We start from the raw sequence: 18,385 nt of genomic DNA, 5'->3' as shown, positions 1-18,385 counted from the left end.
AAATAAACATTTAGGGAACAAAAAAAAGACAAAATATTTAGGAAAAAATACAATGTACAGTACGTTCAAATGACAGTTGTCTTTTAAAAGTTTTTTTAAAAGCTTCCTTAGATTTACTTAGTTATTCACACCAAAAATTAAACCCCTGGTGCTAAATAAACCTTTGAAAGCTATGCAAAAAAAGTTAATGTACTGTCATGGTTGACAGTAAGAACTTTTTATGGACCCTGCCCTGCAGAATTAGCCTAAACTACTGACTGTGAAAGACTGGAGGACTTTTTATTCAATTTATCATTAAAAAAAAAATTAGCTTACTTGTTTTTCCACATGGACAGGACCTTTTCCCAGAACGAGGACAGTCTCCACAGGGACCAGCATGACAAACTTGTTCACATGTGTGATTGCCACATGGCAAACACTTGCCACACACCTGAGAAATTCAGAGAAATCAGTGAATGCAATGAAATAGAACTACATACCAAGCCAAAGCAAGCCAAGGGTAAAAAGCAGGAGTGAAATGCTTCTGGATGGAATTTCACTTTTTCTGAATTTTGTTAATAAATGTTGTATTTGCCGGATTCACTAAATAAAACTGATCGTCCCTGCAGTGATCCTGCCTGGAAGGCCACAGTACAGTGAGGAGTTAGTGGTTCACAAAACCTCAGTAGTTGCAGGTGTGTGCTGGGCTGCACCTACAGCTCAGCCTTCAGGCCTGCATTGTGCTGCACATACACTTTGGCCACAGGATAAACTTACTGTAGCAGAAGAGATTGGAGACACCTCTCACTTGGTAGCAGTGATTATGCTGTCTGCATGTCTTTGCTTTTATCTAAAAGTGCAGCAAGAAGTTCTCATCTGAATAGCCTTTGTGTTTGACTGTAGAAATGATGATCAAGGATGCTTTCCACTTGTAAGAAGATCTTACAATAACCTTCAACAACCAAAGTGGGGTCTGCACTGTATGCTGCACATCTATCATGGCCCATTCAATGCTGCACAGTTTGGGGTTCCAGAGATCTAAAGGGACATGCTAGTCTTTAGATTATACTCCTTTTCACTACAGTGTTAGCTGAAATAAACTGCATTTTAACTGATACTTCACAGAGGCCAAGTACCTTCCTTACTGGGATCAGAATGGCCAAGTACCCCCTGATACAGCCTCCCCTCCACCACTTAATTTTTTAAATTATTTTTATTTTTTCCAGTCTATCAATCCATAGCCTTGGTCTTAAACACAGGCTGTAAATATACTTCAAAGAATTAATCACAAAGCTTTCATTCTGCTACAGTCCTAAAATAAAGCACGAAACTCTTGTCTGCTAAGATGTGGTTTCATTCTTACTTTTGAAGGCAACAGCTGAAATTTCAACCTCAAGAACAAGAAAAAGGATATACAAAGTTAAATTCACTGCTAGTGTGACCCCAGAACAATTCCACAACAGTATCATTTGAACTATTGTAAAAAATTAATGGACCCACCAATTAAATCCCTTCTCAAACAATGCTGTTTATATTTTTGATTTGTACACTTCCAAAAGTTATTTTTTTTTCTTACTGCATACGTTTTTCCAATCCTTAATAGATCAAGTAATCAAATTTTATAAAGGTGAGAAATCTGTTTAAAAGGATAGCTTCAACATACCTGATCACACTGCCACTGAGGGCTTGCACAAAGCCTCTCTGCTGTCTGTCTCCCACAGATACACTGTTGTTTACTGACACGTGGACAAGGCAGACAATCTCCTGTATGCAATTGCAAAGTGACACTGAGAGTAGGAATTGCAAAAGAATGATGCATCTTAACAACAGAAACAGCTACTGCTCTGAAATTTTAAAAAGGTTGGTCTACCTGCATGACAGGGATTCTCACAAACATGTTGTCCACACAGCAGTGTTCGCCCGCACGGCAGGCGGCAAGACCACTCCTTGGCACTGCACCGTCGGGGCACTGCTTTGGCCTTCTTACAGTGACACGTCGTTGTGACCATCTTTGGGCAAGGTGGACATGGTCCTAATGACAGGAAAAACAGTATCTTGCTAATGACAGGAAAACAGTATCTTGTTAATGACCATTCAGCAAATGCAGCCTTGACTACATCGCTTCTATTCTGAGAATTTTAAATATACTTAAGAGATGTAAAGTTGAACTGTGTAATAGGTATCTAAATACAGGTCACACAACCAAGAAACACAAAGGATTTACCTGGATGACAAAGCAGCAAACATTTATGACCACAGGAAGGTTTGAACTCCCTCTCACATATTTGACCACAGGAGTGAGGTACCAGCCATGGGTCCACCTCTGGATTCTCCACTTTTCCACAATAACAGTAATACCTACTGGGAGTTTCAGAGCGTTTGTATTCAAACCTACATTTTGGACTAAAACAAGGGGAAAAGGAGTGAAAACAAAAACAACTTCTTAAAACAATTAAAAAAAAAAAGCAGTTTTATCATTTTGGCTTCCCAAGACTGGTTCAATGCTACCAATTAACATTTTTACAACTACTATAATGAATAACAAAAAAACACAGAAGAAAGGTCTTTCTATATGTCAGATATTACAACACATTAGACATTAGAATGTCTAAGGAATTGCTTTGCTAATGCAATTTCTTTTCTCTAAGAATACATATAGACAAAAATAAGCACAGCAAAAATCAGAACAGTTTTTATGTCAAGTAATATCAAAAGAATCTATGCAACAGTTAACCTACTTAAATAGAACTAATTAAAAAAAAAGGATTAAAAACCAGGGGTTTACTAGTAGCAGTCTATTAGTCATGTAAAACAAAGTTTAGCAATGCTAGTAAAACCAAGCATACTAATTAGAATTTTATATGAAAAAATTTAGGTTCAAGATGTACACCTTCATTGTTCACCCCTGATGTTGAGAGAAATTAAAAAAATAATCACTGTTAAAGGTAGACAGACACCAGAGGCCTGGGATTTATAAAGTGCCACAGGCCCAACAGGCCCCACAGAAGGCATGAACAAGGGAAGCAACACGAGGAAGGAGAAACAAAGCAATTCACATTGCTGGCTACACTGAGAAAAGACAACAGACAAGAAAGACCCCCTCAGAGAAGAATGGAAAGACTCTGAAAGACCCATGCACTCATTTTTATCAATTAAAACATCAATTTGCCCTGATATGATATATTACAGACCATGAACCATTTGTCTATAGTGATAGCATAGTTTTAGCATGTCCTTACACGTAAAATAAAATACCATTTGCCTGAAGAGGCATTATCAACTAGAGATGCTGCCAGGCAACAATTGACACTTTATTTCATAAACAAAACTGCTTAGGAAACTGTATTCACGTAGCCACATTATTACCTCCTTCTTTATACCATCTCAAGGAAAACTGCAAGACCTAATTTAATGTTTGGATTATAATGAGACTAAAAAAAATAAATAAATCCCTACATCTTGCTATTTGACAATATTTTTTAAACTTATTTCATGGTGCCAACTTTAAAAGTGAAAGATATGTAAAGCCATTCAGAAATAAATGTCAGAAGTTGAGACACATGACAGATAAGTTACCTTCTCAGAGGTTAAAACAAATTTGATGCAGCAAGGTTTTAGTAACAGTGTGAAATTTTTCTGAATCATGTTAACAAAAGCTTACATAATTTTAAAAAGCAAAGAAAAGTCAGCCTTCTGAACAGTTTGTTGTCGTTGTTGTTGTGCACATGATGTACAAGTACCATTCCTTCTAAAGGAACACCAGTTTGCCTGGTTTTCCCAACAGAAATAACTTTGTAAATGTACCACGAGGAGCTCACCATGGCCAGGGATAGTCTTTCTTCCCAAAATCATCATCTGTCAGAGGAGAAGATACAAGGAAGAGGCTGTCCTTGGCCCACTTTTGGATACACACCAGATGAAATATACAAAAGCATCCACAACAGCTCCAGACCTAAAGAGCAGACATCAAGCACCAATTGCTTTAAATTAGGTTTCTGTTTCCACTGATGAAAATCCGTAACATCTGAAGAAATACTTCCCTTCCAAAATGGTTTTTCAAAGATAGATTATACCCACTGTTAGATCAATACATAGATTCATACCTGTTACAGATTCATACCTGTAATCTTTTTCCCAACTCCCGTGGGAAGGTTTGCCAAGGCTGACGGAGCCCAAAATACTCAGATAATCAGAGAAATGTTGATTTAAACAGTGTTGGAGGTCATGTAGCACAAACTGATGCCCAAAGGACTATTGCCAGCTTAGCTCTGTTCAGACACAGAGCTAAGCAAAGCTGGAAGGCCCTGAGAGATGGGGACTCCATAACCATTGTGAGGAAGCTACTCCAACTGTCATATTGCCTTCCTAGAACCCAATCTGCACCTCCCAAGGCTCATTTTGTGCCACTCTTATTAAACCACCTGGCACCATAAAGATGACTTTGGCTTTACCCAAAACTGTAACAATTTGGTAAGAAAAGTGCAGAAGAAAATTTTAACTGTTTTTTTAATAACTTTAGACAATGTTATGAAATAATACTGTGAAAATGCAGATATTTTCTCCAGTAACTTACAGACGACAGTGCCAATGACTAAGTTTCTATAACTATAGTAACTAACTTCCCAAAACTAAAGCTAAGCAGGAGACATTATATAAACAAACAGACTTGGCCAAAATTATACAGATTCAAGATAATTAGCAAACCACTGAGTTATAAAAGAAGGCTTTCAAGTTACCAAATCATCTCACTTCTGCTAAGGTAAGATTAACTCTATCAAGAGTCACAGAAATATGAAGCTAAACTCATTGAGGTCTGAAAGAATATGGATTAAATATGTTAAGAATTCATACAAAATATATTGCATTTCTTTTTAGAAAGAAGTTACTGACTATAGTTTCATTAGGTACTTGTAGTCTGTGTATGTCTATAATAAGAAATTTAAATATTTTCAGAAATTATTTATTATTATTATGTAGTTATTTTTATTATTATTATTTCATTTCTTCTTCATGTCAAACACACAGTTGATGCCTCAGGTTTTAGCTTTTATATTTTCCAGATTCTGTACTGCTTTGTGTGGAGCTCTGAGCTTCATATTAAGGGATGGTGAGCTCTCTTCACAAAGTAGCTTAGACAAAACAATTCCTTCTCTAGCTGGGGACCCAAGGACAGCCAATCCAAATCTCAGGCCCAAGAGCACAAACAACGGTGGAATAAAGAGAGAAAAACAAGGAGGATGGGACTTCATACCCTAAAGCTGTAATTGGACAATTAACTCCAATATGCAAATGTTCCAGAACTTATAAAAATGAGAGACCTCGTGACCGGTTGTCCCTTTTTTGTGACCATTTTGGGCTCATCTTGGGTGTAGCCCTGGCTGGGCTCTTGTACTGCCCAAGGTGTGTCCATTGAGGCTTTTTAATAAATACCTACTTTATTCCTTAACTCTGTCTAGACTCTGTTCTAGGTCATCCTTCACAAGGCATCACAGTTATACATGTTTTTGGTTCATGTACCTCTAATAGAAAAAGGAAAAAATATTTGTCCTGAAATCTTTCCCTCATAAAATGTACCTATATGAAATAGGACAAACTTCTCTGACACACACACTTCTTTTTCACCTGATCAGCACTAAGGGCAGTGAAGTTTATCTTAGTTTCCCTGCTGTAAATCTAACAATAATATCTCCTAATGTTTTAGTATTTCATGTTTTGCTTTGCTGCTCCATAGCTTACTGAATACACAATTTCAAGCACTGGCATTCAAGCACTTATCCTTGTCACCTGCTACTACCTAAAACTTAAAAATAGCTATTTTACACAATGATAACAAACATATGACAAAAAAAAAAGACATATTCTGATTTCAAGCTACACATATAACCACTTACATCTTCCAGTGTTTCAAAACCCAAAGATGCCAAATTTGCATTTAGTTCTTTTACCATTTTAAAGCTATCAATCCCAAGAATAACCTCAATAATATAATACAAGTTATTCAGACAGTAACATTTGTTTTGCCCTAAAAGATTACTGTAAAGTACTTACAGCTTGGTTCCTTTTAACTGAAGCAATGCAGATGAGACATGTCATGGCCCCTGACTGAAAAGCCTCATTCATGTACTGTCTCGTACGTTCCAGTTCACTTGCATCTCCATCTTTAATGGAAAAAGATTTTTAAAGCAATTAGTAACATTTGATCTGTTATTTTGTAGATGTTGAAACTACTGCACAAGTATTTTTTCTGAATAAAGCCAGTCATGTATTATTAAAAAAGCCACACTTTAAACTTGTTAAAAGCTATACCATTGCTTCTGCACGAAAAGACAAGAAGTACACCCAGCATGCACTGCTGGGAAAGAACATTTTTAATGTAAGACATGATAGAGTGCCTTCCTTCCAACTAAAGTAAAATTCTATTATACAATGATACTACATTGCTTATGCTTTCAGACCAAAATAAAAGTCAATAAATGAAAAAAACATTACCAGTTTGACTGGTGTAAATGGTAAATGTTTTGTCCAAAATCTTCCCCTGTTTTGCTTCAGCATCTTCATCATCATCTTCAGATGAGGAGCTTAACTGGTCTTCAACTAGCTTTTTTGCTGCAGCCTGATTAGCCTTCTTAATTTCATCAAATTTCTTCAGTGAAGATAATTCTATTAAGAGAAAATACTAATGATGATTAATATCATGATAGCTAATTGTAAACACACATTCAGTTCTACATACTTTCACTTGTCCTTTTCTTTAAAGAGTTTGCTGATTTTATTTTTTTAAGAGTATTACATCACTACCATTTCAATACCACACAAGAAGAGCTAAATTGTATTTACTTCTTTACTGTGCATTATAATAAAATCCACAGCAGGAATTATTATCTATCAATTACTATTGACAAATCAAACCTAATATATCTGAATATAAGCAACTATAATGCTGCTTTATGAAAAGGATACTTAAAAAAATCCCAGACATCCCACACAAACACAACTGACACACGAGGAAGAGAAAAACAAAACACAACACGCAGTTTTGTTTATAAGAAATTTACAGCTGTTATAACTTGCAGGTACCATACAGGTATTTCTCCAGCATGTGGTATTTCTTAAATTATGACTTTCACTGATCCCCCTCAAATTCAACAAATCTTTACTGCAAGAGTGCGTTCACGCTATTGCACAGGAGATTTTTCTATTAGACCCAATATATTTACCAGGGTTTCATCAAGTTTAGCTTTAAGGCTTTTCTTAAGAAACTATGCTGCCACTGAAAAGAGCCGTCTTTGGCACTTCTCTGCTGTATTTGCCGAGGACGAACTTACACTCCCAGCTGCCGCGTACAGTGAGCACCCGCACCTTTCCCAGACCGGAGCGAAGTGTTTCCCTGACCAGCGCACCTAACGCTCTCTCTGCCGAGCAACTCCCCTGGCTGTTTCCAACCAGACAGAAACATTTCATCCATTACTTCACACTTTACTCTAATGCTTCAGGAAGACGGTGCACCCAGTGCACCCCGGCGAGGGCTTAGCCCCTCGCTCCTCGCCACTGCCCGAGGCCTCCGCGTCTCTCCCTGGCTGGAGCCTGCAGGCAGGACCCGGCACACGGCGAACACCGGCTCGACACCGCCGAGCAGCGCGGGAGGGGGGCCGGGGCCCGCCAGCCTCCCTTCCCCGCGCCGCCGGGGACAGCCCCGACCTCGCACCTGCAAGGGCTCCGGGCACCGCCGGCTCCCCAGCCCGGGGCCCGGCAGCACGGGTAGGGGGCGAAACGCGACACTCACCGCTGGCCCCGTCGCCGATGGGCCCGGCTGCCGCAGCGCGGGCACCGCCGCGGCCCCGAGCGGCCGGGGGCCGGGCGGCCGCACCAGAGCGAGCGGCGAGCCCGTCCCCGGGCCTGCCGCGGCCCCGGCCGCCCTGACGCCACTGAGCCTCCATTTGTCCCTCACCACAGAGCGAAGGACGGCGGTGGGACCAGACCCTCCGCCTCCCCCGCTGCCGGCACAGCCGCCCGGGGAGCGCTCCGCCCGGCCCAGCCCGGCCTGGCCGCTCCGCCCGGCCGTGGAGGCGGCGGCGCCGCCGGTGCTCCCGCGGCAGCGCGACTACAGCTCCCGGCGCTCCCCGCGTGGCGGGCGGGCCCGTGCCGGACACCGCCTCAGCCGGCCGGGCTCGGAGGCGGGGCTGTGGCTCTGTCCCCGGGTCACAGGGTGTCCCAGCTTGGAAAGGGTGTGAGATCACCGTCATTAACCTGGCGCTGCCACGTCCAACATTGAACCGTGTCCCCAAGTGCCACATCCATACGGCTTTTAAATACCTCAAGGAATGGTGACTCCAGCACTTCCCTGGGCAGCCTGTTCCAGTGCTTGACAACCGTTTCGGGTGAATTTTTTCCTAGTAACTGGGAAACCTAGTTACTAATCTAAGTAATCTAAACGAATCTAACCTCTCCTGGCGCAAATTTCCTCTCCTCCTGTCTCTTATTGCTTAGGAGAAGACACCGCGCCCCCTCCCCACACTACCGCCTCCCTTCAGGTGCTTGCACCAGCGATAAGGGCCCCTGAGCTTCCTTTTCTCCGCAGGGAATGTCGGGCAGCTGCTCCTGCGGCATGCGGTTCTTGCAGACATTTTCTGCGCAGCTCCTGTGACTCCTATAACTTCATAGCTCCTGGAGGGTGAGAGTTAAAAACCGACCACAAAGCCTGTTTAGAAACTTGACTGAAGCACATCCAGAAAGTTTTAGCGCACAGAAATATGTATTGAGGAACCCGTGTGCCTCCCAAGTTCTGACAAATAATGGCAGGTTGAAATAATTTTAATTTTATTGACCTTTCCTCATAGCACTTGCATTATGTCGTGTGCCAGGAGGAAACTTTGCATTTAGCCTTTTTTCAGCAAATACCTTCTCATGAAAGTCGTTATAGAAGATTTCCAACCATAAGTAGTCTGAAAATAGTAAGCAAACCACTGGAGATAAATTCTGGTTTTCTGTTTTATTTTGAAATTGTTTAAATCAAAGAGTTTTTATTCTCAAGAAAGAGGCAGGTAGTGAATACAATTCATGTCTTAGACTGAAGAATCAATACTGAAAAAAAAAGTTAACAGTAGATATCTGTCCTTTTTTTAATTAAATCTTCATATCACACATTTATCTAATAAAAAGTCTTAAGCACTTCAACAAAGTGCCTTCTAAGTGCCTAGTAGCCATATAGGATAAGTTGCTGCTGGCATACAGATTGCAAATTATATTCAAGACCTGAGCTGGAAGAATGTTGATTGCAAAGTCCAACTCTCAAAATATAGCTAAATACCAGAATAATCCTTGTTCTTGTGTACAGGGATAGAATCTTTACTGACAGGATGGCATACCTTTTCCCCTTATCATCTAATGAAGCCATTTATCATTCAAAGCACAGATCAACAGGGCATGAACAGCCATTTTGTGTTTATATTTACCCTTGTTGTTCTATATATATCTTATGCATTAGGTACTTCAGAAAATTTCATCCTTGCAGTAAATCAGGAGCTATTTCTAAATCTCTGGCATGCTGGAAAGCAGCAACATTACAAAATATAAAACAGCCAGAAAGGAATGCACTTTATAAAATACCCAATTTATATTATCTCCATCTCATTAAGCAGAGAATGCAAGTGTAGACAGATTATTGACAGTAACATGTACATATATATTTTTTGAGAGTGGCCGTCCAATTGCTCAGGGTAATCAAACATCCCTAAATAGAGAATTATCCATTCTCTCTTTACAGTTCCTTGCTTCACTCCCTTTCATCAAACTTTGACAATGTTATGTGTCTATGATCAAATTCTACTGAAAATACCCAGCTGCAAACACTCAGCTGAGACCATAACTAAGCAAAATATTTTTTTGCAAATGGAAAAAGAAAAAAGGATACATGGAGATAATGCATTTTAAAGCAGTTGAAAATTGATCTAACATATGAATCTACCAACTTTACTATCTCAGAAGTAATTATGAAAAAAAGAAATCCTCTATCAGTGGGAAAAAGCAGCCTCTTTAGTCATATTCTTCCCCCAACAGCATCTACAGAAGACACTGGAGGAAGAAATTGGCCTGTTGCCGTTGTGTCTTTCCTTTGCACTCTGCCAGCATAAACAAGTGTTACATTAGGGACATAAACATTTTTAATTACAAATCTTCAAAACTTGATAGTCCGTGTTCTGCAGCCACGTGATTACATGGAACAGAACAATTTTTAATGCATATTTTTATTTCTATATTGTTTGTTCTTATTGTGAAAAGAACACTAGATTATGAGCCGTCCATATCTTTCATATTGATGCTTGCATAAAATTGAGTTTTCTCCTCTCTGTATTCCAGCCTTTGTGTGTACTATCCTGAAAAAAGGTGTATTTCAATCTGCCCACTTATATTTCAAGAAATCAGCCAAGGTGGACCCATGAAGTAATAGTATTTTCCAAATCTTACAGCCTTCAGTAGTCGCATCTACATTGTAGATGAGAGTAGATAATATTAGTAGATATACCTAATTCTTTTTATAATATTGCATACTTAATTGATTTCATGCTAATCAATATATATTAAAATGTGCTCATTTATACACAAATTTAATATAAAGGTAATGACTTCAAATTGTTACCAAACCAAACCTTTCATTCTTTCCATAAGCAGACACAAAGAAATAGTTTTAAAACAACCAGCAAAACTTCCAGTATTTGCCAGTATATGACAATGTACATGCATCTGCCATAGAGCAGCGTTACAGAGTACAAAACACATTAGCAGATAATAACACGTGTTTGTGCAAGAGCAAAGTGTTATCTTCCATTCTCATTCTTGATTTCTCTTTTTCTGCCCCAAAACTGCCAAATATGCGCTACTTGTAGGAGATTAGTGACATTGTCTCAGCAAATAATTTTTTGTAATTAATAGTCAGTTATTACAAAGATTAGAAATCAATGTGTTCAGCCCCAGTCAGAATTTAACCCTCAGTCTTATTGGCAACTTCCATTGTTTTTATTCTGCTTTTGACAATCCAGGTTTATCTGTGGATGGATCTACTTCTTCTAATTCTGCAAATTCTTCCTCCATGACTGGCTTCAATATTTTCTCTATTTGTGTAAGTCTTTTTTTCACTTTCTGTTGTGCACCTTCATACTCAGCCAACAACCTGGCAAACTTTGTTTGCAACCTGTCCATAGCACGTTCCATGTAGGCAACCTTCTCTTCCAGATCTTTAGGATCACTTCCTAAATTTGCAATTTCAATGTCCAGCAACCCATCTTTCATTAGGATTTGCTTGCCTTTTTCTTCCAGCATAGCCTTTGCATCTGGATACTCTGTTAAAGCCTCCATGAGATCATCTTTAGACAGACAAAACAAGTCTGAGTATCCAATACTTTTAATATTGGCTGTTCTTCGATTGCCAGCTTTGCTACCCTTGATGTTAAGAATGCTGATTTCTCCGAAGTAGCTGCCATCACTTAGGACCACAAATTGGGTGATTCCATCATCAGCAACTACTGCCAGCTTGCCTTCTTTGATAATGTACATCTCTCGTCCAATATCTCCTTTTCTGCAAATATAATCTCCAGGACTGTATACTTGGGGCTGGAGTTTCAAAACCAGTTCAACCAGCAAACCCGCTTCACAGTCCGCAAAAATCCGAACTTTTTTTAGCGTTTCCAGGTGAACGTTGATTGCAATCTCTGCTCTTAGTTTATCAGGCAGATACTTCAAGACTTCCCTTTCATCCACAGCCTTTTTGTTTGTCCACAGGTAGTCAAACCACTTTATAACTCTTTTTTCCATGTCCTTACTCACATTCCGAAAGTGCATATACTGCTTGATAGCATCAATCCTTGCTTGGAACTCCGCCCTGGCAGCATTCATGTTGGAGATCATTGATCCCACGTTACCAACGATGGTAGCAAAGATCAGTACTCCAACCAAGAAGTCAACAACCACAAAGAAATACTCAGAATCTCTTACAGGAGGGGGAGTTTCACCAATAGTAGTCAGGGTCAGTGTTGACCAGTAGAGACTGTAGACATATTTTCTAGTCAGGCGGGCAAATTCAGGATCTGAGGTGTTGGGGTAGACCCACGTGTCAGCCCCAAATCCAATGGCTTTTGAGATGGAGTAGTACACACAGGCATTCCAGTGAATAATAATCACAATGTACATGACAAGGTTAGAGATCCTGAAGATATTTGGGTAGTTTGTTCTTGTTTCTGTTCTCTGGAAGAATTCAAACATCCGAGCTACTCTGAGTAGTCTGTTTATTCTTAGTTCTGGGTAATTCAATCCTAACTTAAAGTATAAGAGATCAGTTGGTAAGATTGACAGAAAATCTAGTTTGAATTGAAAAGATTTCTTGTATTTCTCTCGTAGCTTATGTTCTTCTTTCACCAGAAGACCTTGCTCCAGGTAACCTAAAATAAAATTGTAAATAATAAAAGAAGCTACAGGTTCAAATATGTTGAGTTTAAGGTCAGTCCAAATCTACTTTGAAAAATGTTTTGGGTACAAATTCCATATGGAACATAATTTCTCTTACTTTTTACTATTTAATTTCTTATTTCCAAATAGTCAGCTTAGTGCTATATGGTTCAGCTATGAAAGATAAACAATTCTAGATCTGAATATTTTCCTCCACTTTTCCACTATGGTGAACATCTGGAAAAAAACCCTCATCTTCCCCTCCAAAGAAACCTCCACAAGCTATAGAAAGGGTGATTAATGAGGAAAAGAATCTGAACACAGGAACTGCAGTTACATATTGAGTGTATCTACTTAATAGCTCCATAGGTTAATATTTTAAAATAAATAGTTGTAGCTGAAGTTAATGGGATGTCTTGCTTGCTCGATAGTCTTGAAAATCAAGCAAATACTTGAATCTCCCATTAATACAAAAACCAGATCTAGGTGCTTGTTTTTCAGAACCCCTGATCCTTTCTTGGCTGCAGTATGTTTTTTTGTCTTGTTGAGTCAGCTGCAGGCAGAACAGCTTGTACCTGCATATCTCAAACTTTATATGTCCTTTGAGTAATACATAAAATTTCATCAGAATTTCTCCTACTTTTACAGTAAGGCTGCAGTCTTTCAGAAATCTAATTCAGTGTCTTTTTTTCACTATTGCACCTCATCAAGGCTATTCAGATAAGAGAAGTACTGGACTTTTGATTTAAAAAAAACCAGCATAAATATGTAAAAAGGAATAATTAATCCTTGAGTATATTTACCTGTCCTTGTCCGTACAAACATATCAGCAACATAAATGGCATCAGAAACATAATCAATAATAAACCATGCCACTAAGTAATCATGCTGAAGCTCATCAAAACAGGCTCTGAATATGAAAAAACAAAAGTAAATTACCATAAAACAAAAATTAAATGCATGTATGAATCAATGATTATTTATTTATCTAGTCAGGGATATTATGATTTTCCAGAAGTTCTATGTAGTCACTAAAGGAATACATCACCTAGCAATAATCATGGTCCAGTTGTACATGACAGGCATTGTGATACAAAACAACCAGTTGTAATATATATTTCCTGCTGGATCAATGGTGAAAATATCTTTCTTCTTCCTAAGTGGAAAGCAGGGGGGAAAAAAGAAATTTAATGAGAGACTTGAAATACACATCTCATTTTTGAGGAATTAAGCATTCCAGAAATTATTATTGTCAAATAAGTGGTCTTTATCAAAGTTAAACTTCCTTGCTCAAGTGCATAGAAGATAGGAAGTTGGTACGACTTGGTGTGACACAAATTTAGAATCTAAATTTTGCTGACCAAAGTTAGCTTGGCAGTCTCACTTTACTCCATATTGGCACATGCCATTTTTAAATTATTTTTTCCTACCCAAATAATTCTCTTGTCTGATAATTTATTTTATCATTAAAAAAAAAAGATTATGTGACCATTAAGTTTTAGATAAATATAAATCATTAAATTAATCATGCCTTTCTCACAGGGAAAAGTCTGGCCCTGAGGAAGATAAAACATTGGCATAGTTTACATAAAGAAACCAAAGAACAGGAAATCATACAACACAGGTTTCTACTGCACTATCTTGAGTTTCTCTTCCTTAGCTAGAAAATTATGAATTTATCAAGCAGTCTATAAAGCAACAACGTTTAGAGCATAGAAGAGTTTACTGGCTTGTAGGTGCCTTTGTGTGTGGAAGAGGTTGCTTTATACTGGCACATGATTTGCTGCAGTGTGTTTTACAAGAAATATTAGATAATCAGAATCCAAAGGAGATATATCTTGATTAAGGTTTCAGATCACCTCCACGCATGCATATTTCTGTTGCCCACATATGAAGTTAAGTCAAAACAACTCTGCTTTAGGAAGAACAACAGCAGTCTTTACACTCATTCACTAAGGTATAAACATCTTTACAGGACATCTGTGAATGAATTTGTTCTTACATCAAAAGCAATTTTATTGCATAGCATAACTGGACCTAAACAAAAAATACTTACTCTTCTGTATTTTCTTTCTTCTTCAACTTATCTTTACTTTTATTTTTCTCCTTTTTTTCTTTGGTTTTTTGTGTTTCTCCATCCTTTTTCTTTTCTGGCTTGCTAAAAAATAGATTAACATTTTCCATTGTTAAGGACCAAGTAAAACATATGTAGAAAAAAACCTAAATCTCTTGGAAATAGTAATATTACTCTTCATCTTACCTCTTCTTTTCTTTTTTCCTTTTCTTCTCCTCTCTAAGAAAAATAAAAATATGATAGGGTCACGTGATGCATATCCTGTTTCTTCAACATCTCTTTATTAGAAGCATCTGAATTCAGTAAGGATAACATTGTACTTATGTGCTTAGCCTTCAAAAAAAGTGGTTTTCTTATTGCTTGTTATTTCGCCTAGAACTACTTTTGTTTTAAATCAATAGATACAATATCCATAACTTTGGTAATAAGGATCATCAACATCATAACTGATGTGCATGAAGTGAAATGTATGTGCAGTCTCTTTTGGGCTTACCTGAATGACATAACTGTTTCTAATGAAACAATTAGATATTTATTATAATTATTTATTTCTGCTTTTATAATCAAAATTCCAGTACTCTCATTTAATCAAATGGCAAAGATACTTACTCATCTTTATTACTATTATTGTTAATATTGTAGCATGCAAATACTCCAGGTAGATACTGTTGCCTGGGAAACAACAAAACAACAGAGTTATATATGATATCTGCTGAAATTTAAAAAAAAAAATCTCCTAAACATTTACAATAAGCAATATACTGTAATCTTAAAAACTTTGGTTTTTACTAAGAGTGAAGAAAATTATATGATAGCAAGTATATGTGCTTAGATAATCCTATGTAAATCATCAAACTAAGAAAAAAACCAAACCAACAAAAAATATATTTGACATACCTGTTTTCCCCTTCATGCATCATTCCATGGTCCTTACTGGTGTCATGCACTACCACACTGGGAACAATTGTATGGGAGTGATGGGTCTCAATCACTCCTACCTTCATGGTCAGGTTTAACTTGGGTAATTGAAGAAGACTGAATAAAAAAAGAATGAAGTCATTTCACCACTAGAATAAGTAGCTTTTTTTTTTCTTCCTCCAAGAATTAATCCTTTACATTCTTGTTTTCCTGAAGCCCCACAAGAATATTTGCAGTTTCCTGTCTCCCATGACATTCCCACCAGACAAGAAAATGACCTGACAACTCCTGCTAAAGGGAACGTTGTACACATCTTTAGGGAAGCATTAATTTAAGTTTTTCTCCTGAGTTTTGACACATACCTTAAAATATTTAAACTTAAATATTAAAACTAAATATTAAAAAATATTTAATTGTGTTTGAAACATCTACTGCTGTTTCTCTGGGTTTTGAACCAAAGTCTAGAAATACTGTCTCAAGATGGAGAAACAGATTCATGCACAGATGACATCCCAAAAACCAGACTAAAAAGTATCCCCTGGTTGTAGGTCCAAAGAAATCTCAGTATATCTGGTAACAGAGACTTACACTCTGTTGAGATCAAAGAGTGGTTCTGTAAGTAAGAGGGTAAGATTAATGTAGTGGTTTCCTTACTCATATAACAGGTGGTATAAAAACACCTAAATAGAAGTGTTAGTGGCTCTTTATGTCTGATCTGTTCATCTCAAAGGAAAAAAAAAACCTGAAAATGTTTTATAGCTAATACAGTGCATTCTACTGCATAATTTTCTAGAACTGGTGTAATTAACTTCAGCTCTCCTTTTTCACCACTTATTCCTACAGTTATATCTTGGCATCAGTGAAACTGCCAGCTCTTTAGGCATGAATTCTACCAGTGTGATTTGCTCTTGCCAGGGCCATTTAGAGTGGATTATGAAGCAGATATTGTTACTGCTATCCACTGCAGTAACAATATCCCTGTATGTGTGAAATCAGAATATAGAGATCTCTGTAAGCCACAAGCTGGCAAATGAGTGTCTGTACCACTGATAAGTGAAGTTAAATGCCATAGGGATCAGTCTCAAAGCAGTTTATTCTGGCACACCGTGAAGGAGGAGCAGAATGATACAGCTGACATTGCTGCCAGACTTGACTTCCCTTATTTGTCAGTGAAACTAAAAATATATATATACAGGAAATAGGAGGGGAAATTTCCTATACAGGAAATAGGAGGGGAAATCCACATTTCCAGCACTCATCAGACATGAATGACACATGGTGCAAAAAATAATACAGCAATATCACAGAATGACAGAATATTCTGATTTGGAAGAGACTCACAAGGACTACTGAGCCCAACCCTTAAGTGAATGGCCCATACAAGGATTAAATCCACAATCTTGGTGTTATAAACACCATGCTCTGAACAACTGAGATCTAACATTCTACACAATAGAAAGATAAAGATTGAAGATTAAGATGTGTTATTCCATGAATAGTCCTAAATATAGTCCAATATTACTGGTCAGTCTTTCAATGCTTGCCAGCATGGATCAGGTCTAAGATAAATAGACATAAAAATATTCTAAGTATCTAAGACATGATAAACTTCAGGTTAGATTCATCAGGAGACTAAAAGCTGTACCAGGGTTTCCAGTGACTTACTGCTTGTAAGTGAGAGGATTGAAATTACACCAGGTTCAATTAAGTGGCTTTATATCTGCTTACAGGTGCTCTGAAAGCTCTATTAACGCTGGCACACACAATTCCATCCTGATTAAACCTATATCCTCCACAGGACTACAGAAATAATGGTGCAAAATAAAGCTGTATCCAACTCAGCACCAGACAAGTTCAAATGCATTATTCTCAAGGAAATAATTTCTCCAACAGAGTGGGCTCTAAACCAGTCAGTTCATGTTAGCACTCACAGTACTAGCATCTCTACATAGGTATATATTTTTCATGTTTACTTTTGCTCTTTGAGTCTTTAGTGTCAAAAAAAAAAAAAGAAAGAAAAAAAATTGATATTGTGCTCTCCAGACATACTGATTTGCACTTATTCTAGAGTTTAAAGATGATGATAAGTATGATAAAATAGAACATGTCCAAAATCACACCAATCCAGAGTATGGAGCCTGGAGGCTGGGGAAAAAAAATCTGTATCTTCTACATTCCCATCTTCTTCAGGTTAATAGGATTTTCTTTGCATTTTTTCAAATAAACAAATTCCTCTGTATCTGTTGGTATCTGTTGTAAGCAGAGATACTGTGGGATACTGTGTGTTCTGGGTAAGCAGCCATGGCAGCCATGCATAGGATTTACTGGGAAAGAGGAGCTGACATTTGAGGCAAGACTGGACATTTTATATTACTGAGGCACTGAAAACATTAAGTGGCATAGAAATTGAAGTATTAACTACCCTGTAGTCTCAAAATACCAAGTTTGAATGCCAAGCTTAGGTAAGTGCTGCACCAGGTTCTTTTCCTGTCAGTCAGGATGTGTAGCACAAGATTATCTTCAAATTCCACTAGTCTAAAAGCAAATTATGGGGAGTTAAAGTTCCCAAGTCTAAGACACAGGAGTGCTAATGCAGCATGTGCCCAGTGCAAGTTGGACAGACACAGAAATTAAATCTAGTTTGGGGACTGTTGTTACTTTGTTACCGCATTTGCCCATACTGGGCACAGTAGAAAATATCACATTAAACTCACTGGGTCCAAATTAATCTTAGGGCATTTTCAAGCATTTCAAAATTTTTACTAAATTCTATCGCTATCATGTTACCTATTCTGTAGTCACACATATTTTTTTCTTTAATTGATACATTGCCACAACTTATTACAGTGCTTTTTAATAATGGTATGCATATTTTCACATTATCATATTTAGGTAGCAAATTCAAAAAGTAATAGATGCTTTCTATAGACATATTTTAGATTTCTACCATATGGTTTTTACTGTATCATCCCAAAT

The 18,385-nt window shown here is 37.9% G+C and overlaps 2 protein-coding genes across 2 annotated transcripts in view; both read right to left on the bottom strand.

Moving 5' to 3' along the window:
* NFXL1 (nuclear transcription factor, X-box binding like 1) overlaps positions 1-7,916 on the bottom strand; it is a 45,708-nt gene extending 37,792 nt beyond the window's left edge. The window contains exons 1-8 of the mRNA XM_066548455.1: positions 7,763-7,916; positions 6,469-6,639; positions 6,028-6,137; positions 3,798-3,931; positions 2,204-2,382; positions 1,850-2,011; positions 1,643-1,743; positions 316-430 (exon numbers count right to left, since the gene is read on the bottom strand). Of these exons, the coding sequence (XP_066404552.1) occupies positions 316-430; positions 1,643-1,743; positions 1,850-2,011; positions 2,204-2,382; positions 3,798-3,931; positions 6,028-6,137; positions 6,469-6,639; positions 7,763-7,916 (1,126 nt within the window). The remainder of the gene's footprint in view (positions 1-315; positions 431-1,642; positions 1,744-1,849; positions 2,012-2,203; positions 2,383-3,797; positions 3,932-6,027; positions 6,138-6,468; positions 6,640-7,762) is intronic.
* Positions 7,917-10,992: 3,076 nt separating this feature from the next.
* On the bottom strand, positions 10,993-15,495 carry CNGA1 (cyclic nucleotide gated channel subunit alpha 1). The gene is given in 7 exon segments (XM_066549110.1): positions 10,993-12,410; positions 13,221-13,327; positions 13,466-13,573; positions 14,474-14,575; positions 14,678-14,703; positions 15,097-15,167; positions 15,384-15,495. Coding segments are annotated over 7 exon segments (1,944 nt in total).
* Positions 15,496-18,385: the final 2,890 nt, after the last annotated feature.

The sequence above is a fragment of the Molothrus aeneus genome, chromosome 4, assembly GCF_037042795.1.
Source record: "Molothrus aeneus isolate 106 chromosome 4, BPBGC_Maene_1.0, whole genome shotgun sequence".
Classification (NCBI taxonomy): domain Eukaryota; kingdom Metazoa; phylum Chordata; class Aves; order Passeriformes; family Icteridae; genus Molothrus; species Molothrus aeneus.
This window is presented reverse-complemented; position numbering and strand designations above follow the sequence as displayed.